The 24,071-nt window shown below is 43.9% G+C and overlaps 1 protein-coding gene across 3 annotated transcripts in view; it reads left to right on the top strand.

The window, feature by feature from the left end:
• xpo7 (exportin 7) overlaps positions 1-24,071 on the top strand; it is a 113,533-nt gene that overhangs the window by 58,780 nt on the left and 30,682 nt on the right. For all 3 annotated transcript variants that reach the window (XM_087984169.1, XM_087984168.1, XM_087984167.1), the window contains exons 8-14: positions 12,267-12,340; positions 15,736-15,855; positions 19,076-19,222; positions 19,826-19,998; positions 20,195-20,388; positions 20,869-20,974; positions 21,617-21,752. In XM_087984169.1, coding sequence (XP_087840295.1) covers positions 12,267-12,340; positions 15,736-15,855; positions 19,076-19,222; positions 19,826-19,998; positions 20,195-20,388; positions 20,869-20,974; positions 21,617-21,752 — 950 coding nt within the window. The remainder of the gene's footprint in view (positions 1-12,266; positions 12,341-15,735; positions 15,856-19,075; positions 19,223-19,825; positions 19,999-20,194; positions 20,389-20,868; positions 20,975-21,616; positions 21,753-24,071) is intronic.

Raw genomic sequence — 24,071 nt, 5'->3', positions numbered from 1 at the left:
GGAAATATTATGATGAGTTTTGGGACCTTTGTCTAAGTGTTGGAGGAAGTCCAGAATAGATGAACAAAAATGGTCCTGGGGATGAAAGGGCTTCTGGTCTGAGGAGAGGTTGAGGTGTCTGGGTCTGTACTGGATGGAGTTTAGAAGAATGGGGGGGGATCTAATTGAAACTTAGAGAATACTGAGAGACCTCGATAGAGTGAATGTGGAGACGATGTTTCCATGTTTAGGAGAGACTTGGACCTGAGTGCACAGCCTTGATAACTGACATGAGGAGGAATTTCTTCAGCTCAAGGGTTGTTAATCTGTGGAACTCATTACTGCGGACGGCTGTGGACGCCAAATCATTGAGAGTATTTAAGACAGATTGGTAGGTTCCCGATTCGTCAGGGGATCTAAAGGATTACCGGGAGAAAGCAGGAAAAGGATTGAATGGTGGAGCAGACTCAATGGGCCAAATGGCCTCATTCTGCTGTTTAACTTGGGGTCCTGTTCTTCATTCAGTTAACTTCACTTGGTTGGGATGCTCCATTTGACATCTGCAGGGCTGTCCCTCACATTGTGCAATTTGAGAATTGTTTCATCAATTTTGACCAAGGTTGGATCTCCTTTGCCAAAGAACCACCCATAGCTCTGCAACGTGTCATAAAAAATGGGTTTGTTTTAGTCCACATGTCCACACTGCAGGATACTGGCATATGTCAGACTTGTGGAGCAAACACCTCAGTGTCATGTTCATTGAGTGCTGGAAACAAAGTGTAATTGGTTGTAAACATTGTTTGCATGTGTCAGATGAGCTGAGCTGTGAAGAGATGTGTCAGAAAGAGCATTTTGTTTAAGGGTAGCTTGCCAGGAGAAGTGCCAGGATTGAAATGAGATTCAGCCCTGCAGTGGAGGACGTGGTCTGATATTTTTGTCAAAATCAGAAGGCATCTTCTGATGGATGATCTCACAGCCTTTTAATAACTCAATAAAGTGCCTTTTTCTGTGGAGGGGTTAAAGAGGAAAACTTCCACAACAGCAGCCATGACACAGACTGGTGCCCTCATGTTTTCACTGTGGCTTCTTGAGAACTGAAGATATGGTCGGACAGTGGGAAGCAAAGGAGACAACTGAAGAACAAGTAGATTTTGATAACAAATGAACTATGTGCTTTTTTTCTTGATCATGTATTCCTGCGTCCTCCATACCCCTGTCTTAATAAGGTTTGTTTACCTTTCACTTGTAGCAAGCAATAGATCTCGCTTTCTCCTCATGGAGAGTTAAGTTCTGGCTGCACAGGATATCACTGCAGGAGTGCCTTAGACATCTCCTCAGCCCATCCATCTTTGGCTACCTCATGAATGATCTTCCTGCCTCTGAAGTCTGAACTCAGGGCATTCACTGATAATTGCACAATGTGCAGCACCTCAGAGAGTCAAATAGTTTGTTTCTTCATGCAGGAGAACCAGGACGTCATTCAGGCTTGGGCTGATAAGTAACGTGCAATAGCTAATGGGAAGTTGTCTCAGTGCTTAAGAAGGCACATGGGATGTTTGCCTTTATTATCAGAGGCACAGAGTTGAAGAGCAGGGAGGTGATGCTGCGACTATATAAAGTGTTGCTGAGCCACAACTGAAGGGTGCATTTCCAGAATCCTCATTGTCGGAGCAATGTGTTTGTGAAGAGGGTGCAGAGGAGTTATGCCAGGATGTTACCTGGGCTGGAGTGTTTCGCTTACAAAGAGAGATTGGGATTGTTTTATTTGGAGCAAAGGAGATTGAGAGGGGACAAGATTGAGATCGATAAGATTGAGATGGATAAAATTGAGGGGCATAGACAGACTAAGTCTGGCAGAAACTTTCCCCTCACTGGAGCAATCAGTGGTCAGGAGTGTAGGTTTAAACTGAGGGATAGGAGGTTCAGAGGGGATGTGAGACAAAATGTTTTCATCCAGATGCTGGTGGGAATCTGGAACTCACTGCCTGTAAAGATGGCAAAGGCAGAATCCTTATAACATTGATAATCTTCACATTACGCTAACAATGCCAAGGCATACAAGGTGATGGGCCAAGTGCAAGAAATGGGATTACAATTGTTGAGTGATATTTTTTACTCGTGTAAACTCAGTCAGTGGATGGGCCTTTATCTGTGCTGTTGACCTCTGATTGTATGATAGAAATGCAAGGTACTGGCCATGTTTCACAGAAATGCCCATTGGTCTCCTCTCGACATTGAGAGATGTAGAATGCCCACTGTCAACACCCTGTGCTGGGGTCCGCCTGACTCTCCATTGCTTGTCCATCATTTACAAGGAACAAATCACGAAGGGAATGGAACAAAGTCTGTTTTCCTGAACGAGTGCCCCTCCAACAACATTCATTCAGCAAGATTGACACCATTGAGGACGGAGCAGTCTTGTTGAATAAATCCATCCACCATCTTTGAATTTCACTGCCTTTGTTCCCGACGTACAACTTGAAAAACCCAGTTGGGAACAGTCCATCAATAGCAGTGCCTCACTGCTCCACAGATCATGGTATAAACTATAAATGTGTAAAAATCACTGTTTGCCTAACTGGCTGCTAGCCAGGACAAAAGCATGCCATACCAGGTTTACTCTCGATGAGAGTAAAGCTAACTATTTATACTGACACACTGAACTTCAGCAAGAGTAGTAAAAGCAAGGACTTTAATTATACCCCTTCAAAACCCACCCAAATACACACATTGACGGCAGGTGGGCTCACAACTGGTTGCAAAGTATATATGGACAAGTTAACCAAACTTCTGAAGATGAAAAGGTGAAAGCTCTTTTATTTTCTCTCTCTGTCCTGATTTTCCCAGTGATCAAGACACTCTTGTCTGTATAGTGAAGGCTGTGCTTTGCTTTAATGTTTGAACAGGGGAACTTGAATCTTTTGGGAATTCCTTTATTGAAGCCGCTTGGGGTGTTCTGTTTTTTTGCCCCATACAGAGTTGGTGAGATGATGGTGTCTGTGGCTGGCTGTTTTCATTCTCTGTTGCTCTTGCATTTGGAGCTTCATAACCCTCAGCAGCTAAGCTGGAGAGAATTTCCTGAACATAAAAGATTTATTAGTTACCATTCAGTCTCCACATGCCTCCTCCTTGCTTCTAAAAAGTAACAGATGTAACAGAAATTGACATGGAAGTGGCTGTTGAGTGTCATACCAAATGCATGAACTCTCACCCTCCCCAGAAGCTGCCTGATTTCCTGTATTTCTGCACCACTTGGTTTTAATTTCAGGTCTCCAGCATCCATAGTATTTTGCTTGTATCTAACTAAGTTTGTCAGTCTGTTTGAGCTTTTGAAACAGTGACTCCTAAGTAGAGAGATAGGAATTCACAATTGATTCGTATTCTCTTTGTGACACCTTTCACATTTGGGGATACAGACAAACTCTATTTTTCACCTGTGATCTGGTGAAAGGAGAGTAAGGCACACGGATATCTCTTCGTTCTCTCATACACTCATTGCAATATTAAGCCCACATAGCTTCATTTATCTGCAGCCAAGTAATGTCAGCATACCTGAGCAGGTTCGTTTCGAGGGAGGTTGTCCAACAGGAAGGATTTTGGTTTCAGGAGTCTGTGGTTGGCTTGAGAAATGGAGTTGCAAGCCTGATGTGGGTTGGAGCTTTGTTACAATTTATATGTGAGATGTTGGCGTCACTGGCTGGGCCTGAATGTGTTGCTCATGCCTAGTTGCCCTTCTGAAGGTGGTGGTGAGCTGCCAACCCTACAGTCCACATGTTGTACCTTAACCCATAATGCCCTTTGGGGGTAAATTCCGGATTTTGACACAGAGACACTGTAAACACAAGTTCAAGATCTTGGTGCATTTGAACATGGATTGTGTCTGTGTCTGACGAGTCACAAATGGTGCAGTTATCCGAATTCTGACTTTATGACTGAGGGAATGTCATTGATGAAGCAGCTGTGGGTAGAGACTCCAGACAGTAATTCTTGGAAGGTCTGAGAGTGGCTGTGTGACAGGTTGCACGTGCTTTGTGCAAGTTTCTTTTTCTACAGTAGAGGACTCAGCCATTTCAAGACAAGAATGCACCTGCATCATGATGTGGTCTGAAAGCTACAATCATGGGACTTATGCCAAGGGGAATTCCATGAAACACCAGGAGCGCTGAGCAGTTCTGAACACCACGCTTCAGGGAAAGGTACCGGGGGTGGGTGTAGTGCAAATTTTGGTATGATACAAGTCAAAAGTTCACAAACGCTGGCTGTATTGCCTAGAATTTAGAAGGTTAAGGGTAATTTGACTTAAGTTGGCAATCTAATGAAGGGAATTGATTTTGTAGGTCAAAGCTAATTTTGTTGGTTGGGATAGGGAGTCTCGGGATACAGTTTAAAAGCTATAGCAATGTCCTTTTTCAGGATTGAGATTACTTCACCTATATAAATCCAAAGAGTTTGGAAGTAGAGAATTCTTGCATAAATTAGAGTTGCTGGTAGATCAGTTGCATGTTTAAAAATTGATTGATAAGTTTTTGTTATGCACAGGTACTGAATTATATCCATTTCAATTGGCTTAACAATTGTCTTTGACCTTGTGGAGTCTCGCAGTTTCAGAAAACAGCTTGCCAGTATTGTCTTGAGCAATTAGAGATAGGTAATTGAGCCAGTAATACGTATAGCCTGCCAATACATCCGACCAATGAACAGAAAGTTCTGTTCTTTGCTGGTGTCCCCCAGCTCTCTCTGTTACTGTTGTGTTGTAAATTACCACTGTCACCAAATAGTTTTTTTTAAGATTTTTAAATCTGCTGGTAGGGTGGAATGGTACATGTTGCAGGAAAGGGGTGTGAGGGGGCAGTGGAGGGGAATGAAATTTCATGGTATAAGAATAATATTGGAATGCTATCCCCAAAACCAAGATGGGCCGAATAACCAGCTCACCTCTGCACCCACACTTCTCCTGCTCTGCACCACAGCTCACAAAAGCCAACCCTTCCCCTCCTCTGTTTTTGAGATAAATGTCAGGTGGAAATGCGGTTTGGAGGTCGGCTAACGTTTTGGAAGCAGCAGAAATGCCTGTCCTGAGTTTTCTGATCCTGACACACTTTATCTCAACTCCTCACATCCATCTTCAAGGTCTAGGTAGTTCTTCTATAATGTGACAGTTGTGTTCTTGTGGATCCTCACTTTCAAAACAGCGCTTAAAGTGTTGGCAATGGAATTGCATTACAGCCAACACACGTTTTAAAAGTTTGCGCTTTGCTCACAGCATCCCCAATTCGTCAATCACATTGCAGCGAAACAACGAAACGCATGTAATGGCAGAATGGCTTGTACAAGCATATATCGGACTAGTGAATGTTTTCTTGGTTAAAAAAAGCTGCATCCTTGAATTGGGAAGTTGAAGGAAATAGAGAACAATCTTAGTTAGAAATTGCAAAGACAAATTTCAAAGTTCTGTTTCCGTAAATTTAGTATTCTGTTGCAATAATTTTCATGAGCAACAGAGCCAATAATTTCAAGGAATAATCAATTCTCAAAGTGGCATGTAACATGGAAGAGCATTTTAACATGACTTTTCAGGTAATATCCACTGTGTCCAATATAAGGTTCTTCAATAGTGTGCTGTCCTCCAATCAACTGCAGACAAGGAGTAGTTTTGTGTTTGTGCTGCTCTGCTGTATGGCCCTTTATATGCACAAAATTACATTTCAATCCAAGTTGGAAAGTACAAGTGTAGATTATTTATAGATAACGGAACTTCATTTTAAAATAGAGTTTTATTTGCTAACTGCTAATGCTGTTCAAAGGTTGTCATCAGTTCCTGATGTTGTGAGTATGTAAAGCTGAGTCTTCACTTTTACTCTGCACTGGGAGAAATTGTGTCTGGTGTGCATGAACAAATCCTGGTTTCTGAGCTTTTGCAAAAGGCAGTAGGTTTATCAAAGCAATCTGCCTGAATTTAGAGTTCTGAGGTCATTAGTAACTACTGTTGGCGATATGTCTCACCGCAATGTGTTTGATGTAATCTCGGTGGAAGAATTTTGAATTCTTAATAAAGGTGCTTTTTCTCACTCTGGAATAACAATCCATGGTCATGAAGCCAGGATTTAGCAGATGGCTTTTGCCAACCTGCAGTGGCTTGCTTTGAAGAACAGCATTTGTTGGAACAAACAAGCAAAACTGCCTCAAAAGCATCTTAGAATGGCGCATATTGACTTTTGTATTATGTATGTACATTTTATCATGTCAGTTTCCTGACCATTAAGTATTACAGTGTCTTGCTGAAAATGAGACTACAATTGTATATCAACAGTGTTAGGATCTGTATCCAATCATGGTAGAATTTTCTATTTTGGAAAATTCATGTCAAAACAAGCATATATTTTTGTTATTTGTTCGTGGGATGTGAGTGTTCCTGGCTGGACCAACATTTATTGCCTGTCTGTAATTGCCACGGGACACATGCAGGAATGATTATACTGGGGTCTGGGTTGGTGTCTGTCTGGTATGACTCCCTGATTATGACTATGTCAGGCTGGTGTTTGATTTGGCGTTAGGCCCAAACTAGTTAGTGAGAAGGACTTTGCAGGGGAGACAGGGCTGTACCTGCTATTGTCTATTCCAGTGCCTAGGTCAATGCGAGGAGGTCTGTCTGCTTCCATTTCTTTCTTGACACTTTGTAGTGATTGGTATACACGAGTCACTTGCTGGGCCATTTCAAAGGGCAGTTGAGAGGTAACCATGCTGCTGTTGTTCTGGGGTCACATGTAGGCCAGATCAGGTGAGGGTGGCAGATTCCTTTCCCTAAAGACCATTAGTGAGCTTAACCCAGGAGTGGTTACACTTCAGCTGTCATGCAGCAGATGCAGGGATACTCAAACCACAGGAGAGTTTATTTTTCCTGAGTCGAGGCTTTGAGTATTGAAACTGCTGCCATCTCTGTTTGGGGGATCCAGTGCCGTCGGGGTGGTAGTCCCAGCCCATGCTATACTGTACTGTGAGGCAGCTCCCTCCTGATCATCATATGGATGTCAAAGGAGTCTGGTGAACTGGCTTCACACAGGCTGCTTCTCATCCACATTGCCCCATTTCCTTTCTCAAATTCTGTTTAAGTCTGCAGCGAAAGACCCTGCTTTGCCATTAACCTTGGTGTCTTTTGGCTCTTGTTGGTCCGAGCTCAACCCTTACAGTTTTGAGGATTTAACCTGGGTTATCCCAAACACTTGGATTCTGCTGCTCTATCCAGAGCTACAGAACCACAGCCAGATCTTTGTACCTTTGCTGAAAGTGTGCTGTTCTCAGGCATGTCATTCTTTCCCTAAGAGCCAGACAGAACTCCTTTTGCTCAGTGGGTCCCTTTGTGCTGCATTCGTTTCCTCTCGGTTCTGTCTTTGGCAGGCCCGAGCTGGGATCCTTAAAGGACTGCGGCTGCTCACTGTCCCTTATAGTGCCTCACTGGCCTTGGCCTTTAGTAATTATTCTGACAGGATAACTGTTCAGGCTGTTCCAGAGTCAAGCAAGTCTCTCCCTGTTAGTGTTAGCTCACGGACAGTACCCTCACTGACGAGGCCTGAAGCAGAACAATGCTGCAGGTGAACGAGGTGGAGGACAATTCAATATTCCTCCCACACCTCTGGTCTGAGACTTGTTGTTCAGAGCAGGTTCAGGATTGGATACAGTTTCATACATTTTGGAATGGGTAGCCCTGGTGTCCCTGAGTTAGCATAATAGACTTGCTTGCCCTTGGGGATACTGAAGACAAAATCCTGCAGCTTTACCAGCATTTCCTGGCCACATGTAGGGCAAATCTCCCCAGTGGAGAAAATGAGGACTGCAGATGCTGGAGACCAGAGTTGAAAAATGTGGTGCTAGAAAAACATAGCATGCCAGGCAGCATCCGAGGAGCAGGAGAATCGACGTTTCAGGCATAAAGAGTTTATGGCCGAAACATCGATTCTCCTGCTTCTCGGATTCTGCCTGGCCTGCTGTGTTTTTCCAGCACCACATTTTTCAACTCAAATCTCCCCCGTGGCAAGGAACCCTGTAGGTACTGGTGTGCACATTCTGGAGTATTTCTCCCAAGTCTGGTCTGGTGGATACTCACTGATCCTGTTTGTTTCCTTTATCAATCGAACATTCAGGCCGATGGCGACCTACTTTATTGCAGTGGGGCTGGGCTGCAACCCAGGTGTCCTCCTTAAACACTAGAGGTGGAATTGACACATCATTGTTACAGTCCCCTTCCTCTGTGCCCCTCCTACTATCCTGCTGAATTTGCAGCTCATTGTGAAAGGGTCACCCTGGGTGGTTCAATCTGACCTTGCCCATAAGCCTCTTGCCAAGTTCTCCAGCTGGGAGCTCACTCCTTCCCAAAGGTTGGGGAAGAAGGGAATTTTCAAAAACTTCCTGAAACCCTCATAGCCCCTCAATGGTGTGGTGTATCTTGTCAGAATTGACCCACCCGAACACTAAAAGCTGTTTGTTTTCACCGTTCAGAATCTCTAACTGTACTTTGGGTTCCTTATGTGCACCCCTGAATTGCTACCAATATCTTCCTAGGATCAACTCATTTTCCAGTTAGTATGGCCCCTTTTGTTTCCTTATAACCAAGAGATATAGAATCCCGACAGTGTGGCAACAGGCCATTTGACCCCTCGAGTCCACACCAACCTTGTGCAAAGCAACCCATCCAGACCCACTCCCTCCCCCCGTCACCACCCTATCCTAGTCCCCCTGTATTTCCCACGGCTAACCAACCTAACCGACACATCCTTGAACACTATGGGTAATTTAGCATGGCCAGTTCACCTAACCAGTATATCTTTGGGCTGTGGGAGGAAACCCACGCAGGCACAGGGAGAATGTGCAAACTCCACACAGACAGTCGTCTGAGGATGGAATCGAAATCCAGCTCCCTGGTGTTGTGAGGCAGCAGTACTAACCATTGAGCCACCATGCCACCCCTCAGGCTCAACTTAGGTCAGATCACGATGGCCTTTGCTTTTAACTGACTCTGAATCCTGTGCTTCCACACCGCTTATGGTCACTGTAACTGTTCATATACTTTATTAAAAGCAATGGCAAAGATTCCCCATGATCCTCTTAAAATCCAGCAAGAAACTGTCTGTCTGTCTCTCCCTGACTCACTCACTCTCTCTTGCTTGTGCCCCCACCCAAACTTCCTCCTTTCTCACGCTAACTCGCTCTCACATCCTCCCTGTCTCTTGGTCTTCCCCCTCACATTCCCTGTATTTTCCATACTGGTCATGGGGCATGGATCATCTTCAGAAGATAATTCATCAAATTTCTGTTCTGGAATGGAATTGTGTGTTGGTGCTCAGACAGCACTTAAGAAGATTTCCCTCCATTTAACCCCAACAGACAGTTTTGTTTCTAATTTCCGAGCTGTTTCTGTTCACCATAGCTAATAGTTCAGCACTGAAACAAATCTGTTCTCTGAGCACCTTGCCTATTTTGTAATGTTGGAGCAAGAAACTTCTGTTGAGGTTGCTCAGTTTGTTTTTCGGATTATTTAGATTAGATAACTGACAGTGTGGAACCAGGCCCGTCGGCCCAGCAAGTCCACACCGACCCGCCGAAGCGCAACCCACCCAGACCCAATCCCCCACATTTACCCCTTCACCTAACTCTATGGCCAATTTAGCATGGCCAATTCACCTGACCTGCACATCTTTGGACTGTGGGAGGAAACCGGAGCACCCGGAGGAAAACCACGCAGACACAGGGAGAATGTGCAAACTCCACACAGTCGCCTGAGGCGGGAATTGAACCCGGGTCTCTGGCAGTGTGAGGCAGCAGTGCTGACCACTGTGCCACCGTGCCACCCACAGCTATCCCATTTTCTCCTTTGGTTTCCAATCAGTTTATTTTGTCTTGTTTATGATACTTGGTACTTTGTAGAATCTTATACCCTTCAGTCAAATATTTGGTTCATTTTGTTTCACAAGAATTATGATGGCATAGAAAGCAGCCATATCTGCATTTTCCAAATCAGCATCATGACTTAGTGCCACTCTGTTGCCCTTTCCCCTTAAACCTGCATATTATTTCTATTTAACTAATTATCTAATGTCTTCTTGTGTGACTTGATTGAACTTACCTGCACCGCAACTCCAGCCAGTGTGTTCCAGGTCCAAGCCATTCACTTCTCACTGTCATCTTTGGCAAATCGGTTCAGTCTGTCCCCCCTCATTCTTCTTCCATTTATGAGCAGGGAATTCTCCAAGGAAAATGCAACTAACTTCACCAACTGCTTTTCTTAACTGAACTTTTTCATCCCTGGAACCACTTATACAAACCTCTTCTCCTGTCTTTAGATGGTGTTCACTCCCTTCTGAAAGGTGTGACACTCAGAACTGTAAGCAATCATCCAACTGAGGTGTAACTAATTGATTATACAAATTCAGCATCACTTTCTGCTGCTGTCATCCTGTGCTCCAGTTAATAAAACCTGTACTGGATTAACCACACTCTCCCCTTCTCTGTCTTTGTTTCAAACTTAGCTACCAGAAAATCCAAATGAAAAGAATTAAAATGGGACTTGAACGACTCAGTGTCTTACCACAGTCAAAAAAATCTCCTATAATTTACAGTCAGTGAATTATTTTAAACCACAGTGAGCATTATCATGTAGGCAAACCCAGTAGCCATTGCGCCCACAGTAAGTGCAGGAAACAAAGTAAATCCCCCTCAGTTCACCTGACTGGAAATGTTGACTGAGGGTGCCATAATGACCAGAGATAATGATCCCCGCTAATTCAAATCGGGCCATGGGATCTTTTATATTCATCTGGGAGGCTAGATGAAGACTGACTTGCATTTCTCATCCAGGAAACAGTATCCCAGGCTGTGTGGCACTCCCCAATACTGCAATGGGACTGACAGCTTGGAGTTTCTGCTTTGGTTTCAGAGATGTGAATCCAATCCTTCAGTCCAAGTGATCTTTTGAAGAAACAAAGCTCACACAAAAAGCAGTTGAGTTGTATATTTTCTCAGCACCTGGTGATTGCCGGCCGTGCTGCCATTTATTTCCCACCCTGACCAGGACCTTTGTGAACCACTGCAGTTCATGTGCTGCAGCTGTAGCCAAATGTGAGGGCGTGTGAAGGCATTGACAGACCTAGCAGAGAGTTACAACATTTGGACAGGAAGGCATTGAAGATACAGGAATAGAGTTGTGAGGGAGCATGGTGAGTGATGTGGTGAGGGGAATTTGGAGATGTTGAAGAAGTTTTGCTGAGATGCTTCTGTCCAGATTGAGTCTTGAACACAACACCTTTGATTCTGTAAGAAATGACATATTTTTCCATTTTTCTTTCCGATTTCCACCAGTTCATCTGTGTTGTTATTATTTACGTTTCGAGCCAGACAGTTTGATAGTAGCAGACAGATGAATGGACAGTGTTGTTCCCATACCATGTTAATTGACAAGATCAACAGTCCTGAGTCTGGGCTTGAAAAGGAAAAGCCTCTGGCTTGCACAAGAAAATAGTAACCTGTCTTGGTGCACTCTGGCAATACACGTTTCCTCCTCCGAACGGTGAGGCAACAGTTGGTTTAAAGAAAGGAAACTCTGTCCAACTCCTGAGCTGCTGGCTTGGCAGTGACCCAGAACCCTAACAAAAGCTTCCAGACTGCGAATCCCAGCTTTGGCTTTCAAACCTCACTTGAAAAAGCAAAGGCATTGCTGACCTTCCATCCGTCATTTGTTTTGTCTTCAAGTTGTTACTATCCCATTGTCTCTTCCAATTCTATTTTTCCTCATCAAACTGCTTGTTCTGTGAGATTTCCCATGCACCTGAGGATGTGAAATAAACCCTATTCCTGGTTGAACTTTACAGTGGTATTGTGGGAGTATGAGAAATACACCTTTACCCTGTTTCAAAATAAAGATGGAAGTGTTAAATAACAACCTGCTTCCAGGCAGGTTCGGAGATTAAGCAGAGAAATTTGTTTGAAAACGCGTCATCTGTCCATGTTAGGAATGAAATCACCTTGTCTGCTGCTGTTAGTGAAGGTGAAGTCGCGTGTTTCACTGTAGCACTGTAAAGCCTTCTTTATAGAATCCTCCTTTGTGCATGGGATGGTTCATTGATGAAGTGGGTATGAATTGTCTGTTGCAGCCCTCGAGCTTGCCAATTGGCGGCTCTTGTAAGCTGTGATATTGAACAAGTTTGTTCCACTCTGCCCCATTGTGGTATAGATTTCCTGCTCTTCTTCCACTGTTTTATGTCTGCCAACTTAAACTCTCCACTCTTTTGTTTCGACAGCTTTCCTGGATTCATCAACTCTCCAGTTGTTTTTCGACTTGTACCATTCCATCCCTCCATCACTGTCTCCTCTGGTGAGTTGTACTTCTGTTTACCACTGTCCAGAGATGTGAAGGAGTTTGCCAAGTGTGACATAGCTGAGAGTGAGCTGGTGAAATGTTTAATTTGTAATCCTGATGTTCCTCACCTTGTATCATCCATTGGTGATGATTCCCTTCTGAACTCTGAGTTACATCAAGGAGTGTCAAGAGCCAAGTTCAGGTTCTTGTCCCATTACGGGGTTCCTGATGGGTCATGATGTTCTATGTTGGTCTTTGTCTACCAGTGTTGTTTTGGCATTAAGAAGCCCCTTCCCAAATCCCCAGCCTTGTAACTCAGTACATCACGTCTAAAACAGGACTCCATTGTTGGAGGTTTGGGGCTGGAATGCCCTCAGCTGAGGCTCTTGTCGTTTAGAAGGTAGCACAGCAACACAAAGGGTCAGTCAGCTCTGAAACCTTTTCCACGATTCAATTACTGATGTATCTCTTAACTCCCTCGGCATGCCTTGGTTCAAGATCCCTTCATTGTAAGGATCAATTTTGGTTTTGGAATATATAGTTGACTGTCCCATCAACATTTACTTGGAGGGCACTGTTTCAGATTTCCATTTTTTTTTATCTGAAGAAGTGCTTTGTGAATTTCCAACGCAATAACCTCACCCTAATTTTAAGGTGAAACTCTCTTGTGGACCTGCCCAGCTAAACAAATATTTATTTTAAATCTACCCTGCAATTGCCTGCGCCGGATGAAATTCCCATTTCATCCACATTTTCACATTTCATACCTACCCAGTATATGGGCCCTATCTGTCACCACTGTGTCTCTCTCCTGCCTCTTGTTCTGTGCTATGTCGACTCATGACAATGCTGGTTGATCATCTTTCATGTCCAACATTGTCACCTTTGATTAGTAAATTTCCAGCCGGATGCCCTTCCTGCGACTAATTCTCTCTCTTTATCAGCTCGGGACTAATATTCAGAGACAGTGTGTGCCCATATCACTAGCTGGGTTTTTCTGTGTCTAGCAAGACCTAGAGTCATCTCAAACCCAGAGCTTTCTCACTCAGGTGAGGGTGACAATAAATGCAGTGAATAAAAGCCAGATTAGCCATTTATCTGTGTGAATTGAGGGAAAAAATATGCAGGGCAAGATTGATAGAGGCTTCCTCTATTTCCTTATATTACAACAAGTCAAGCTGGTTCGATCTGTTTGATCTAATTACCAGCAGAGCTGGTTATCTCTGTCTTAGCATCTGCACTGCTTTTGTTTTAGCTGCTGCTTTGCTCCCACGTGGCTTACAAAGGTTACGATGCATACTTGCTATTCTGAAGAGCAAACGGTTAAAATGGAAATGAGGATCTGTTCTCTCAAAAGACCATACATCTTTGACATCGTCTTTTCCAGAATACAGCAGAGGCTAAGTCAGATAGATACTTGATCCACCAAATGATTGAGGATTATGGGGACAGAAAGAAAATAGAATTAAGGTTAGATCAGCATGATCTCATGGAACAATGGTACAGTCTTGATGTTCCTATTTCCGAGCATCCTGTGGTATTTTCTTCCCGAATAACCTTGAATGTAATTCCCTTTCCGACATGTATCCTCATCACCACCAAGAAGTGCCTTACAGAATTCTTTACCAAGATTGAGACTCGAGACCAAGATCATTTGTTCACCTGTCTTTATTGCTTGCCCAACTTCTCTTAGTCAAGCTGAACCTGAACCCCCATTTTACCTGAGTTTTGATCTCCCCTCTTGGCCTTTGCAGGGTTCACCTTGCTTTTGAGACCCAAATCCTTGTCTCGTGCTATTTTTCCTCCCCAACTGACTGCCTGACTTGTCTTTCTGACTGTCCTGCATCATCCCCAATTCTGAGATAGTGCTGTCTTCCTGTCTTTACTGCTGACATTAGCCCATTTCTTAAACAGAGCACCTTGACCACCTCTGTCCAAGCAGACCATGAGCGATGTCCTTCAAAACCAGGAAGAATCTTCCATTTTTGTTTTGTGTTAGGTTGATGTCCTGCCACGCTTTCCCCAGCACAGTTTGGTAAAAGCATTCCACAATCAGATAGCTGCTTCCTTCTCAAGACAATACATGGACAGTGTGCTGTTTTGATAAATGCTGGTCAACACTCATTCAAGGACTAACTAATAAATCTAGTTCTATCCCTTGATGGTCAGTCCGTTCTCTAGGTCACAGCACAGGGGAAAAGGCCCTGAAGCCCATCAAGTCTGGCCAGTGAAAAACAACTGCCAAACTATTCTCACTCCTGTGACCAGTGCTTAACCTATAGCATTGTATGACTTGGCATCAACAAGATGTACTGCAGAAATTCACCAAAACTCCTAAGACAGCATCTTCCAAATCTACGAGCACTTCCATCTTAAAGACAAGGGCAGCGGATACATGGGAGCACCACCCCCTGCAGGTTCCTCTCCAAGCCCCTCACCCATCCTGACTTGGAACTTTCTCGCTGTTCCTTCACTGTTGCTGGGTCAGAATTCTGGAATTGCCTGCTTGAGGGCACTGTGGGTCAAGCCACAGCAGGTGGAATGTGGTGATCATGGTCTTTAAGAGTCTGTGATCCTGCAGTGAAATGACTTTGATGACTGGCCTCTTGGAGGTGATGCTGCCAAAGGATTGCTGCAACACAAGGCTCATGTGAGAGAGTCCTCATCCCTGCCCTGGGCATGGAGCATGCTTGTAAAGTTAAAATCACATGCAGTCCCACAGCTCAGAGGGAGAGCATCCAGCCCACTGTGCCAAGGTTTGTTGTTTGGAAGTGCTTACCAGTTAGTTCCACTCTGTATTGTTTCTTATATCCTTTCCATCCAGCATTGATTTATTCCTCACTCATTCTTATTCCTCTTAATCTGCTCCTTTCAGGAGCACGGTCCACATTAAGACAACTCAGTCTGTGGGAGTAAGTTTTCCAAATTATGCCCTGGATTTTCTGTCAATTATTTAAAACCAGTGTCTTCCAGTTGTTGACCTTTCAATTTGAATATCTTCCTTCTGCTCATAATGTTAATAACATCTCTAACTTGTTTTTTTCCCTCTGTTCATTCATCGGATGCTGGTGTCACAGACTGGGCTGGCATTTATTCCCTGTCCCTAGTTAGTCTGGAGAACGTGGTGGTGAATTACCTTATTGAACCACTGCATCCAATGTGCTGCAGGTAGATCCACAAATTAGGAGGGTGTTCCCAGAGTTTGACCCAACAACATTGAGGAAACAATGATGTATTTCCAAGTCAGGATGGTGAGTTGCTTGGAGGGCAATTTTCAGGTCGCTGTTTGTCAGTCTGTACCCATGTTATCAAATGAGCCTTTGATGACGAGGACTATTGTCACTTCTGCTGACATTGTCTCCACATTGTGTCTGGCTTCATTCCTGACCATTGTTTGTTCCTCCCTCCAGGTGTTGTCTTGTTTAGTACAAATTGCTTCCGTCCGGAGATCGCTATTTAACAATGCAGAAAGAGCCAAGTTTCTTTCGCACTTAGTGGATGGAGTGAAGAGGATATTAGAAAATCCACAGGTAAGAGATGGTCAAGTGACACTTTGTAAAACAGTTGATTGAGCAAAGTTATCAGGAGGACTCTTGATGGAATCTTCCCCCTTTTGGGTGTGATCAGGCTAGTGTCTTTGTGAAAAGGTTGGAAACACTTGGATGCTGTTTCAAGAGCAGTGTTACATACCTATGCAGCTGTAGGTAGCTCCAGGTAGTCATCTAACTCACACCATTCTTGCCGGAAAAGGAACACATGCCTTTATATACGGAGCCTTTTCTCCTTTGTGTTGTTCATTCATGAATCATGTTGGTCTTGAGTGGCTTGTTTCCATGGCTGCATTTTGTTGTGGCAATAGTGCCCATAAAGACAGGCTGGGAAGCTGAGGGCATTCCATGGGAGCCCTGCTTAGATCTGTGGGCTCAGGCAGCTTCTTCATTTGGCAATGGGGCTCCCATCTTTCAAAGAGCCAAGATTGCCTCCTCCTTCCCACTATTCAAGTGTCCAAAGTGCAGAATGATAGCTTGGCACTGATGAAATCCCTACAGTGGTGGGGCGGGCGGGGGGGAAGCAGGGCCCTGAATGAGCCATACAGGGTCTGAACTGGCCTCTGGGTAGACCTGTGTTCTTACTCATTGCAGCTCAAACTCCATTCTGTTACCACAAGCACTGCAAATGCCCCCGTACTGGTAATATTCACCCCGATTCTGTTTGTTGTTGTTCTCGCCTGTGTTTCTTGGCCATCAAGTATCTGCCTTTTCAAATAAAAATCCGGACCTTGCGTTGCCCATTCTGCACCTCAAGTCTATTCTATTTCATTGAATGAAACAGCAGTTGAACTGTATCCTGATCTCACCAACATATCTTAGCTCAAAGTCCCCAACCATTCTCAGTTAGCCAAACTGTCCTCATCTCCGATGGGAAATTTTTAATCGTATTTGAAGACAAATCTGAATGTGTTTAATATTCTTCCATTCTATGTGAGGATGTTGGGTATGCGCACATCTCATTTCCTGTTTCTTCTCAGGTTTTCTTTTCTTCAATACTGTTTTGGTCTTTGTGTTTGCCTGCTGCATATTATTTGCTTTTCCTTGATTATTTTGGTGAAGCTTTCAAATAGTGAAAGCAGGGTTGGTTAATTCATTATGTTGTTCTGTGACTGATGTTTCAATGCACTTGGCAGCTATCAGGGGCCTTCAGGAAGCAAGATCTCGTGAAGGACTGGTCTGGTGGGATTGTGGAGTCAGCGTTTCCCCAGGACCTGCAAGGTCATAACCATTTGGGCGCAGTCTTTGTAGTAGGAGTCCAGACTTGGTGAACTTGTCTGGTCTCAGTCTTTGTAGTTTATCTCTGGAGTAGATGCCTGATTTGCTGTATGCCTCAGAAAACCTGTTGGACATGGGTAGTGTGCTGGCCATCAAACCCCACTAAAGACTTATCCAACGATCCAAAGTCCAGACTGTTATCTGGACTTGAGGGATTAAGTTCTGAGGAGAGACTAAATAAATTACATCCGTTTTTTTTCTAGAATTTTGAAAACTAAGGGGTGATCTGATCAAAGTGTTGAAAATATTAGTAGTAAAGACAGAGTAGATAAAGATAAACTAATGCTACTGGTTAGCAATTCTCGAACTAGGGGGACGAGTCTGAGAACGAGGGCCAGCCAGTTCAGGAGAGATGTTAGGAAGCACTTCTACACACAAAGGATGAGGGATATTTGGAACTCTCTTCCACAAACAGCAGCAGATAGTGGATCAGTTGCTAATTTTATATCTGAGATGGAAAAATGTTGGTTAAGCAAATGTATTAAGGGATTTGAAAGCAAGACCACAGCCATGATCTCATTGAATGGTGGGACAGGGTCAGAGGGCTGAATGGCTTACTGTTGTGCCAGGTTCTTCAATTTAGCTGACTCAGAAACCCAGATTAATAGAAAACACTCAACAGTTTTTTGTACTCAATAAGAAAACAACCGATAGCAAAGAAGACACATAAATGATTACAATTCTCTACTACTTCAACAGTACCCTTTTTATTTAAAACATAATGTCGTACATACACATCGACACAGAGACAAGGAAGACATAAATATGAGAGGTGGGAAAGAATAGGGAAGACAAGTCACTGAAGCACAGTTCTAGCACCAGTGTGGATGATAGGTGTCAAGTTTCCTTAGTTCCTATCTGATCCTTTTTGATCCTGTTCGGAGGACAGAAGGTTGTGGTCACTCTGATTCTGATCCTTTCATTCACTGCTTCTTTGGTTCAGTGACTGAAAACATGGCTTGTCTTGCTTTCCTTTCATGAGGGAATTTGCAGGGACAGAGAGAGTTCCTTTTACTATCTCCCTTATAAAGACAAGAGAAAGAAGCATTTGCTCCTTCATAGGTGGATGTATTGTCCAGTCACAACCGTAGCTGTTCACCCAGGAGCCACTGAACGGTTCGTCACTCTGCTGAGTACTTAGGAACGAACATGCAGCCGTTCTCTCGCTCTGTCTTGTGCTCTGTCACGCTCCCTCTCTCATCTCCCACTGTTTGAATGAAGCAATGTTGTAGATGGAATTTTTTTTAAATTTAAAACTGCACCAGCATCTGCTATAGTCCCTTGATTTAAAACCTTTTGTTTATTTCATTTTTAAGCCTGCAGTCCAATAACAATGGTCCTAATAGAAGTGGAAGCTGTTGAAAAGTGGATGTCAGGCACCTGTTTAAAATTCCATAGACAAAGCACAATGTGAATGAAAAGGTCCTCAATATTGCCAAAGCAAACAGGATTTGTGGCCGTGACGTGCGAGAAAGACCGTGTCAATATGTTGGCCATTTGATGCAGGCTGGCGAGGGTGAAGTGGAGGCAGCAGTAACTGGGTGGATGTAAGTGGAGTTGGAGGGATGGGTGTCACTGAGAGGTTGTGAAGGGGCAGCAGCCACCGTGACAGGGTGGGGACGAACAGGACAAAGTATGACAGCAGGTCCCAGGGCAGGAGCGAAGACAAACAAGACATGACCAGAACTGTCAGGAGATAGGATCTGCTGCTGGAGTGTACACACAGTCAGCGTCTCGTGATTTCAACGCACGTGCTCCTGGGTAGTTTTACTCTGTTCTGCCACACCAATGCCAATTCTGGCTTAACTCTTTTCAACCTTAATACATGTGGGTGAGCTTTTACCAACCCATTCAAACGTCATGTCTTCCTGATGTTTTCAGCTTGTTCTGTCAGAAACATGATAAACAAACATTCCTTTTGCAGGGCCTGTCTGATCCGAACAACTATCATGAGTTCTGTCGATTATTAGCTCGGTTAAAGAGTAACTACCAGCTCGGAGAACTGGTGAAAGTGGAAAACTATCCTGAAGTCATCCGGCTGGTCGCTAATTTCACAGTAACCAGTCTTCAGGTAGGAATCAAAGAATCTTCTGTTCTTTGGCCTAAGAGCAGGTGATTGACACTAGAAACAGGCTTGACTAGAGTGGGATCCTGGCTTGTTCTTATTTGGGGGGGGAGAATGGGGGCGCTGCTGACCAGGACTTGCAGAACCTTTTTTCTTGCAGTCTGGAGCACTTTTGGCTGGAAACAGGTCTGCTCCCGGCTACATGGCCCAGATGTGTCTGCTATTGGCACCGTTTTTGGATCTGTGATATGGTGCAGGCGTGATGTCAGATTTTACAGCTCCAGTCTACAGTGACGCTACAGAAAAGATGCAGCATTCAGAATGGAACAGTGACAAGTGAAGAAGCTGCTGGAAAAGCTGAAGTGAATAAAATTCACATTAACCGTCTGGGAAGTTTTGTTTGAGATGCAGCATTTGGCTAAATCTGTCTTTTGTTTGCTCTTTATGAAGCTTTTTGTTTGGCCTGGTTATCAGACTGATTTTCCAACATGCTTATCCTTGGTTTTTGGAAGTATAGTTCATCCTCCCAAATAGATGTGTAAGCAGCAGTTAATGTCATCTTTCAGTAACGATGAAGTTGATGTGTTGTTTGTTCCATTTTGCCTGCAGCACTGGGAGTTTGCCCCAAACAGTGTACACTACCTGCTGAGTCTGTGGCAGCGTTTGGCTGCCTCTGTACCTTACGTCAAAGCCACAGAACCACACATGTTGGAAACATATACGCCAGAAGTCACGAAAGCTTACATCACCTCCAGGCTCGAATCGATTCACATCATTCTGAGGTATGGTGACTTAATCTGATCCTGCAGAGACAAAGCTCAGACTGGGATCATGAAACAAGTATAACACTGTGTAAAGAAGCAACCAGCAGCGTTTAAATTTGAGCCTGATTCGGGAATGATGTGCTTTGATAACATTTCATAACAAGAACGTGGAATGCGTGGAGCTAGACTTGAAGCAGGTGTTTGTTATCTCTAGGGATGGTTTGGAAGACCCTCTTGATGACACAGGTCTAGTTCAGCAGCAGCTGGATCAACTGTCCACCATTGGTCGCTGTGAGTATGAGAAGACGTGTGCTCTCTTGGTGCAGCTCTTTGATCAGTCAGCCCAGACGTACCAGGAGTTACTGCAGAGTGCGAATGCCAGCGCCATCGACATTGCTGTGCAGGAAGGTAAGTGCAGAATAGAAAGGAGTGAGACAGCTGCCCAATTGTCTGAAGGCTTGGCCTCACAGTTTGTTGTTTCTGATGATTAAAAGACCTATGTGATTTTTGTTGGCTGTTCTATCTAATACATCTTTATACATTATCTTGTGTAAAGCTTGTGCAAACCTTGATTTGTTTTGTCATGAGTTTTGCTTGTTCCGCGCTGCCAACATTTACCTGAACTATGAACAGCTCTATCAACAGACTTAATTCTGTATCAGCCATAACAGTGAACTTGTAAGGGCTGGCCACTCGGACGCTGTGTGGCATCTGTTTGTGAAGTGCTTGCTCATTCCACCATCACCTTGTACATTCAGAAAACTTGTTCACTGTTTGATTCTCAAGAGAGTTGCGAGTCTTATTGAAAGGGTTACTTTTCATTGGCTCAGTGCGTACATCCACTGTCTGATGACTAATGAGGTCATTAACTCACAATTTGTCCCTCAGGTCGATTGACATGGCAAGTGTACATCATAGGGGCAGTGATTGGGGGCCGAGTTTCCTTTGCGAGTACAGATGAACAGGATTCCATGGATGGAGAACTCGTTTGCCGGTGAGTCTCGGATTGCCTTTTACTCCTTCCACTCTCTCTACCTGGTTGTGGAGATTGCACTTATACATACTCCAGCTGAGTAATGACTGTGAGACATGTAACTCACATTGTGAAAAATTGCAGCTTGAAATGCTTTCTGCTTCCAAGTGACATTTGATTTTACATTATCCAGTTCTTCAACCAGGTTCACAATGAATGCTGTCAAGGTCTTGCCTAAAGAAGCTGCTAACAGATTTTTTTTTTCCAAGCAGAGAAGTCAAGAACTTGTTCTACTTTTTGCCATGTAGTCTCTGAATCACTGCCTTGAGTCCAGGTATTCCGCTTGTTGATTGGCTAGTCTAGTACTCCTCCAGTCCAGTTTCTGATTGAATTTGAACATGGCAGTGTAACAGTGTGGAGGTGGGGTTTATTTTATGTCTCACCTGCTGTGTCACTTCTTACCCTGTTGCCTGGTGACACTTCTATCTGCACCACAGTGCTTTATGTGATGTGTCAGGTGAGGAGCTGTACAGTAGAGTTGAAAGCTGGCAATATGATGATCTTGACAGTGCTGAATGAATTCTTCAGCTCATCTCCCTATGTATTGGCGATTGCAGTGTGTTGTGGGGAGATTTGACTGGGTGTTTGTCTGTTCCTTTTCAGGGTTTTACAGCTGATGAACCTGACTGATTCTCGATTGGCTCAAGCAGGCAATGAGAAGCTGGAACTGGCCATGTTGAGTTTCTTTGAGCAGTTCCGCAAGATTTATATCGGGGATCAGGTTCAGAAGTCCTCCAAGGTAACAAGGAACAGAGTCAGAGTTACTGAGGCCCTTCCTCCTTTATCTGCTCTTGCTTTGCTTTTTGCCTGGAGGTTTGGAAACAGAATTGGTTTTCATGACCTTTTGCTGCAGACTAACAGCATGGTAACTTATGCTGACTCTGTTGGTGTGACACTGAACTGAAATAAAAACCATCATTTGTGTTAGCATATTGACCATCAAGAAAGAAAACTTGACTGTGCCCTGGTCATCTCTCATAAATATACGATGAATGAAATAGACGTGGAGCGGATGCTTCCTGTTGTGGGCCATTCTAGGCCGACAGGTCATAGTCTTAGGATAAGGGGTCGCAAATTTAAAACAGAGTTGAGGAGAAACCCCTTCTTCCAAAGGATGGTGAATCTGTGGAATTTGCTACCCCATAGTGCAATGGGTAAATTTAAGGAGGAGTTAGACAGATTTTTAATTGGCAATGGGTTGAAGGACATGGAGAGAAGGCAGGAAAATGGGGGTGAGGAGCATATCAGCCCTGACAGAATGGTGGAGCAAACTTGATGGGCTGAATGGCCTAATTCCGCTCCTGTAGCTTATGAACTTAGGAAAATGAATGTATTAAATAACTTGTTAAATGCAGCACGTTGTTATAGAAAACTAATTGAACAGCTGTTCTGTGGTGAGCAACATTCCAGAAATGGCAAGTCTCGTAAATAATGCATATATATTACTTTCATCAACAGTCCATAACTCAGGAAAGCTTCTTGTTCCTGAATCAGGATGCACCTAGATCTTCAGTGCCATTCTGTGTAGGTAGATGGACTTTGGTTTCTCATGTAATTCAAATGGTCAACCTAGCACTTTGTCTGTAATCAGCAGTAAGATTGTGAAGCTTGGTTATATGGGTGAGATAATGCTGTGACAGAAGTTTGCTACAGAAGGTAGAAATTATGTTTGTACTACCAGGTAGGCAGACAGTGAGTTCATGTATTTTTCAGGTTCGCATCAGTCAGTGTTCTTCAGTACTTAGGTATGAGCAGCATTCTGATGTAAATCCAAATGCAGTGGGACTTGGCTTGAAGTTCCTCTCAATAACTGCTTGCTGAATCTTTAATGTGAAGCCTGAACACAACATGGAATGGGTAACTTTGAGAGGTTTCACTTGAAGATGTGACAACAGCTCATGCTCTTCATTTTGCCATGAACTCTTGGGAAGTGGGGTGGCCTGGCAGGGGGCGAGAGCAATCTCACTGCTGAGTTGGGTTGTTTTCTCAGCTGCTAACAGCGGATTGACTGTCCCAGCAGGGGGAAGGAGATCTCCAAGTGTTGATATGGAGCAGGAACTCGTCCCCCTTGGATCTCCCACCTTCCTGTTCCACCCTTTAGTTAGCCCGGGACACACAATTTGCTCTGTACCCTCTCTGCCAACCTAATTAAATATTAGCCAGGACTACGTAGGCCTAGGACTGATAGTGGGGAGTTGGTGCTGGGGACTAGGCTGTTTACCCAAGGAGTAGGAGACAGGACAGAAAGAGTGGGAACAGGTGGACATGTCAGTTCCTTTTGGCATTGTCTATGGGATCTTGTGCCTCATTTGCTAATTTAATGGCAATGTACTTTCAGACAGCATTCAGTGCTGTTGAGTATTTGCAAGACTGTTAAATGCCAACAAAAAAGGTCAAGTTTTCCTTTATACCAACACCATTGTGTTCAGTCTTTCATTAATGAAACAGCTGTAATTGCAGACCAGAATTTAGTGAAGAATTTAGTTTGTGGTTCAGGATGTTTGTCAGTTATTAAGATACATTGTTGAGAATGCTGACACTGTTGACGTTAACTTTGTTCAGCTGTTACCACTCATCAGTAATGACTGTAATTTTAAGAGGGTTCATGTTTCTGAGCAACGTAGCCTGTTCGGTGTGTCAGCTGGAAAATACTGACAATGTGAGGTTAGTCTTTGTATTTGGCTTCATTTTAACTGTTACCTTTGCTCAGTTGGTGGTATTCCCACCTGTACTGAAGATGTTCCAGGTTCCTGGCTTAGTTCAGAAATTTGTGATTTGGAGATGCCGGTGTTGGACTGGGGTGTACAAAGTTAAAAATCACACAACACCAGGTTATAGTCCAACAGGTTTAATTGGAAGCACACTAGCTTTCACCTGATGAAGGAGCGTCACTCCGAAAGCCAGTGTGCTTCCAATTAAACCTGTTGGACTATAACCTGGTGTTGTGTGATTTTTAACTTCAGAAATTTGAGCACTTGTAGCTGGAGTGCAGTACAGAAGCAGTGCTTTCCTGTAAAGACTCCCATCTCACATTGAGGTATGCCAGGGAGGTCTTGTC

Source organism: Chiloscyllium plagiosum, unplaced genomic scaffold, assembly GCF_037043375.1.
Source record: "Chiloscyllium plagiosum isolate Xiang-an unplaced genomic scaffold, Cpla_swu_hap1 HiC_scaffold_48, whole genome shotgun sequence".
Classification (NCBI taxonomy): domain Eukaryota; kingdom Metazoa; phylum Chordata; class Chondrichthyes; order Orectolobiformes; family Hemiscylliidae; genus Chiloscyllium; species Chiloscyllium plagiosum.
This window is presented reverse-complemented; position numbering and strand designations above follow the sequence as displayed.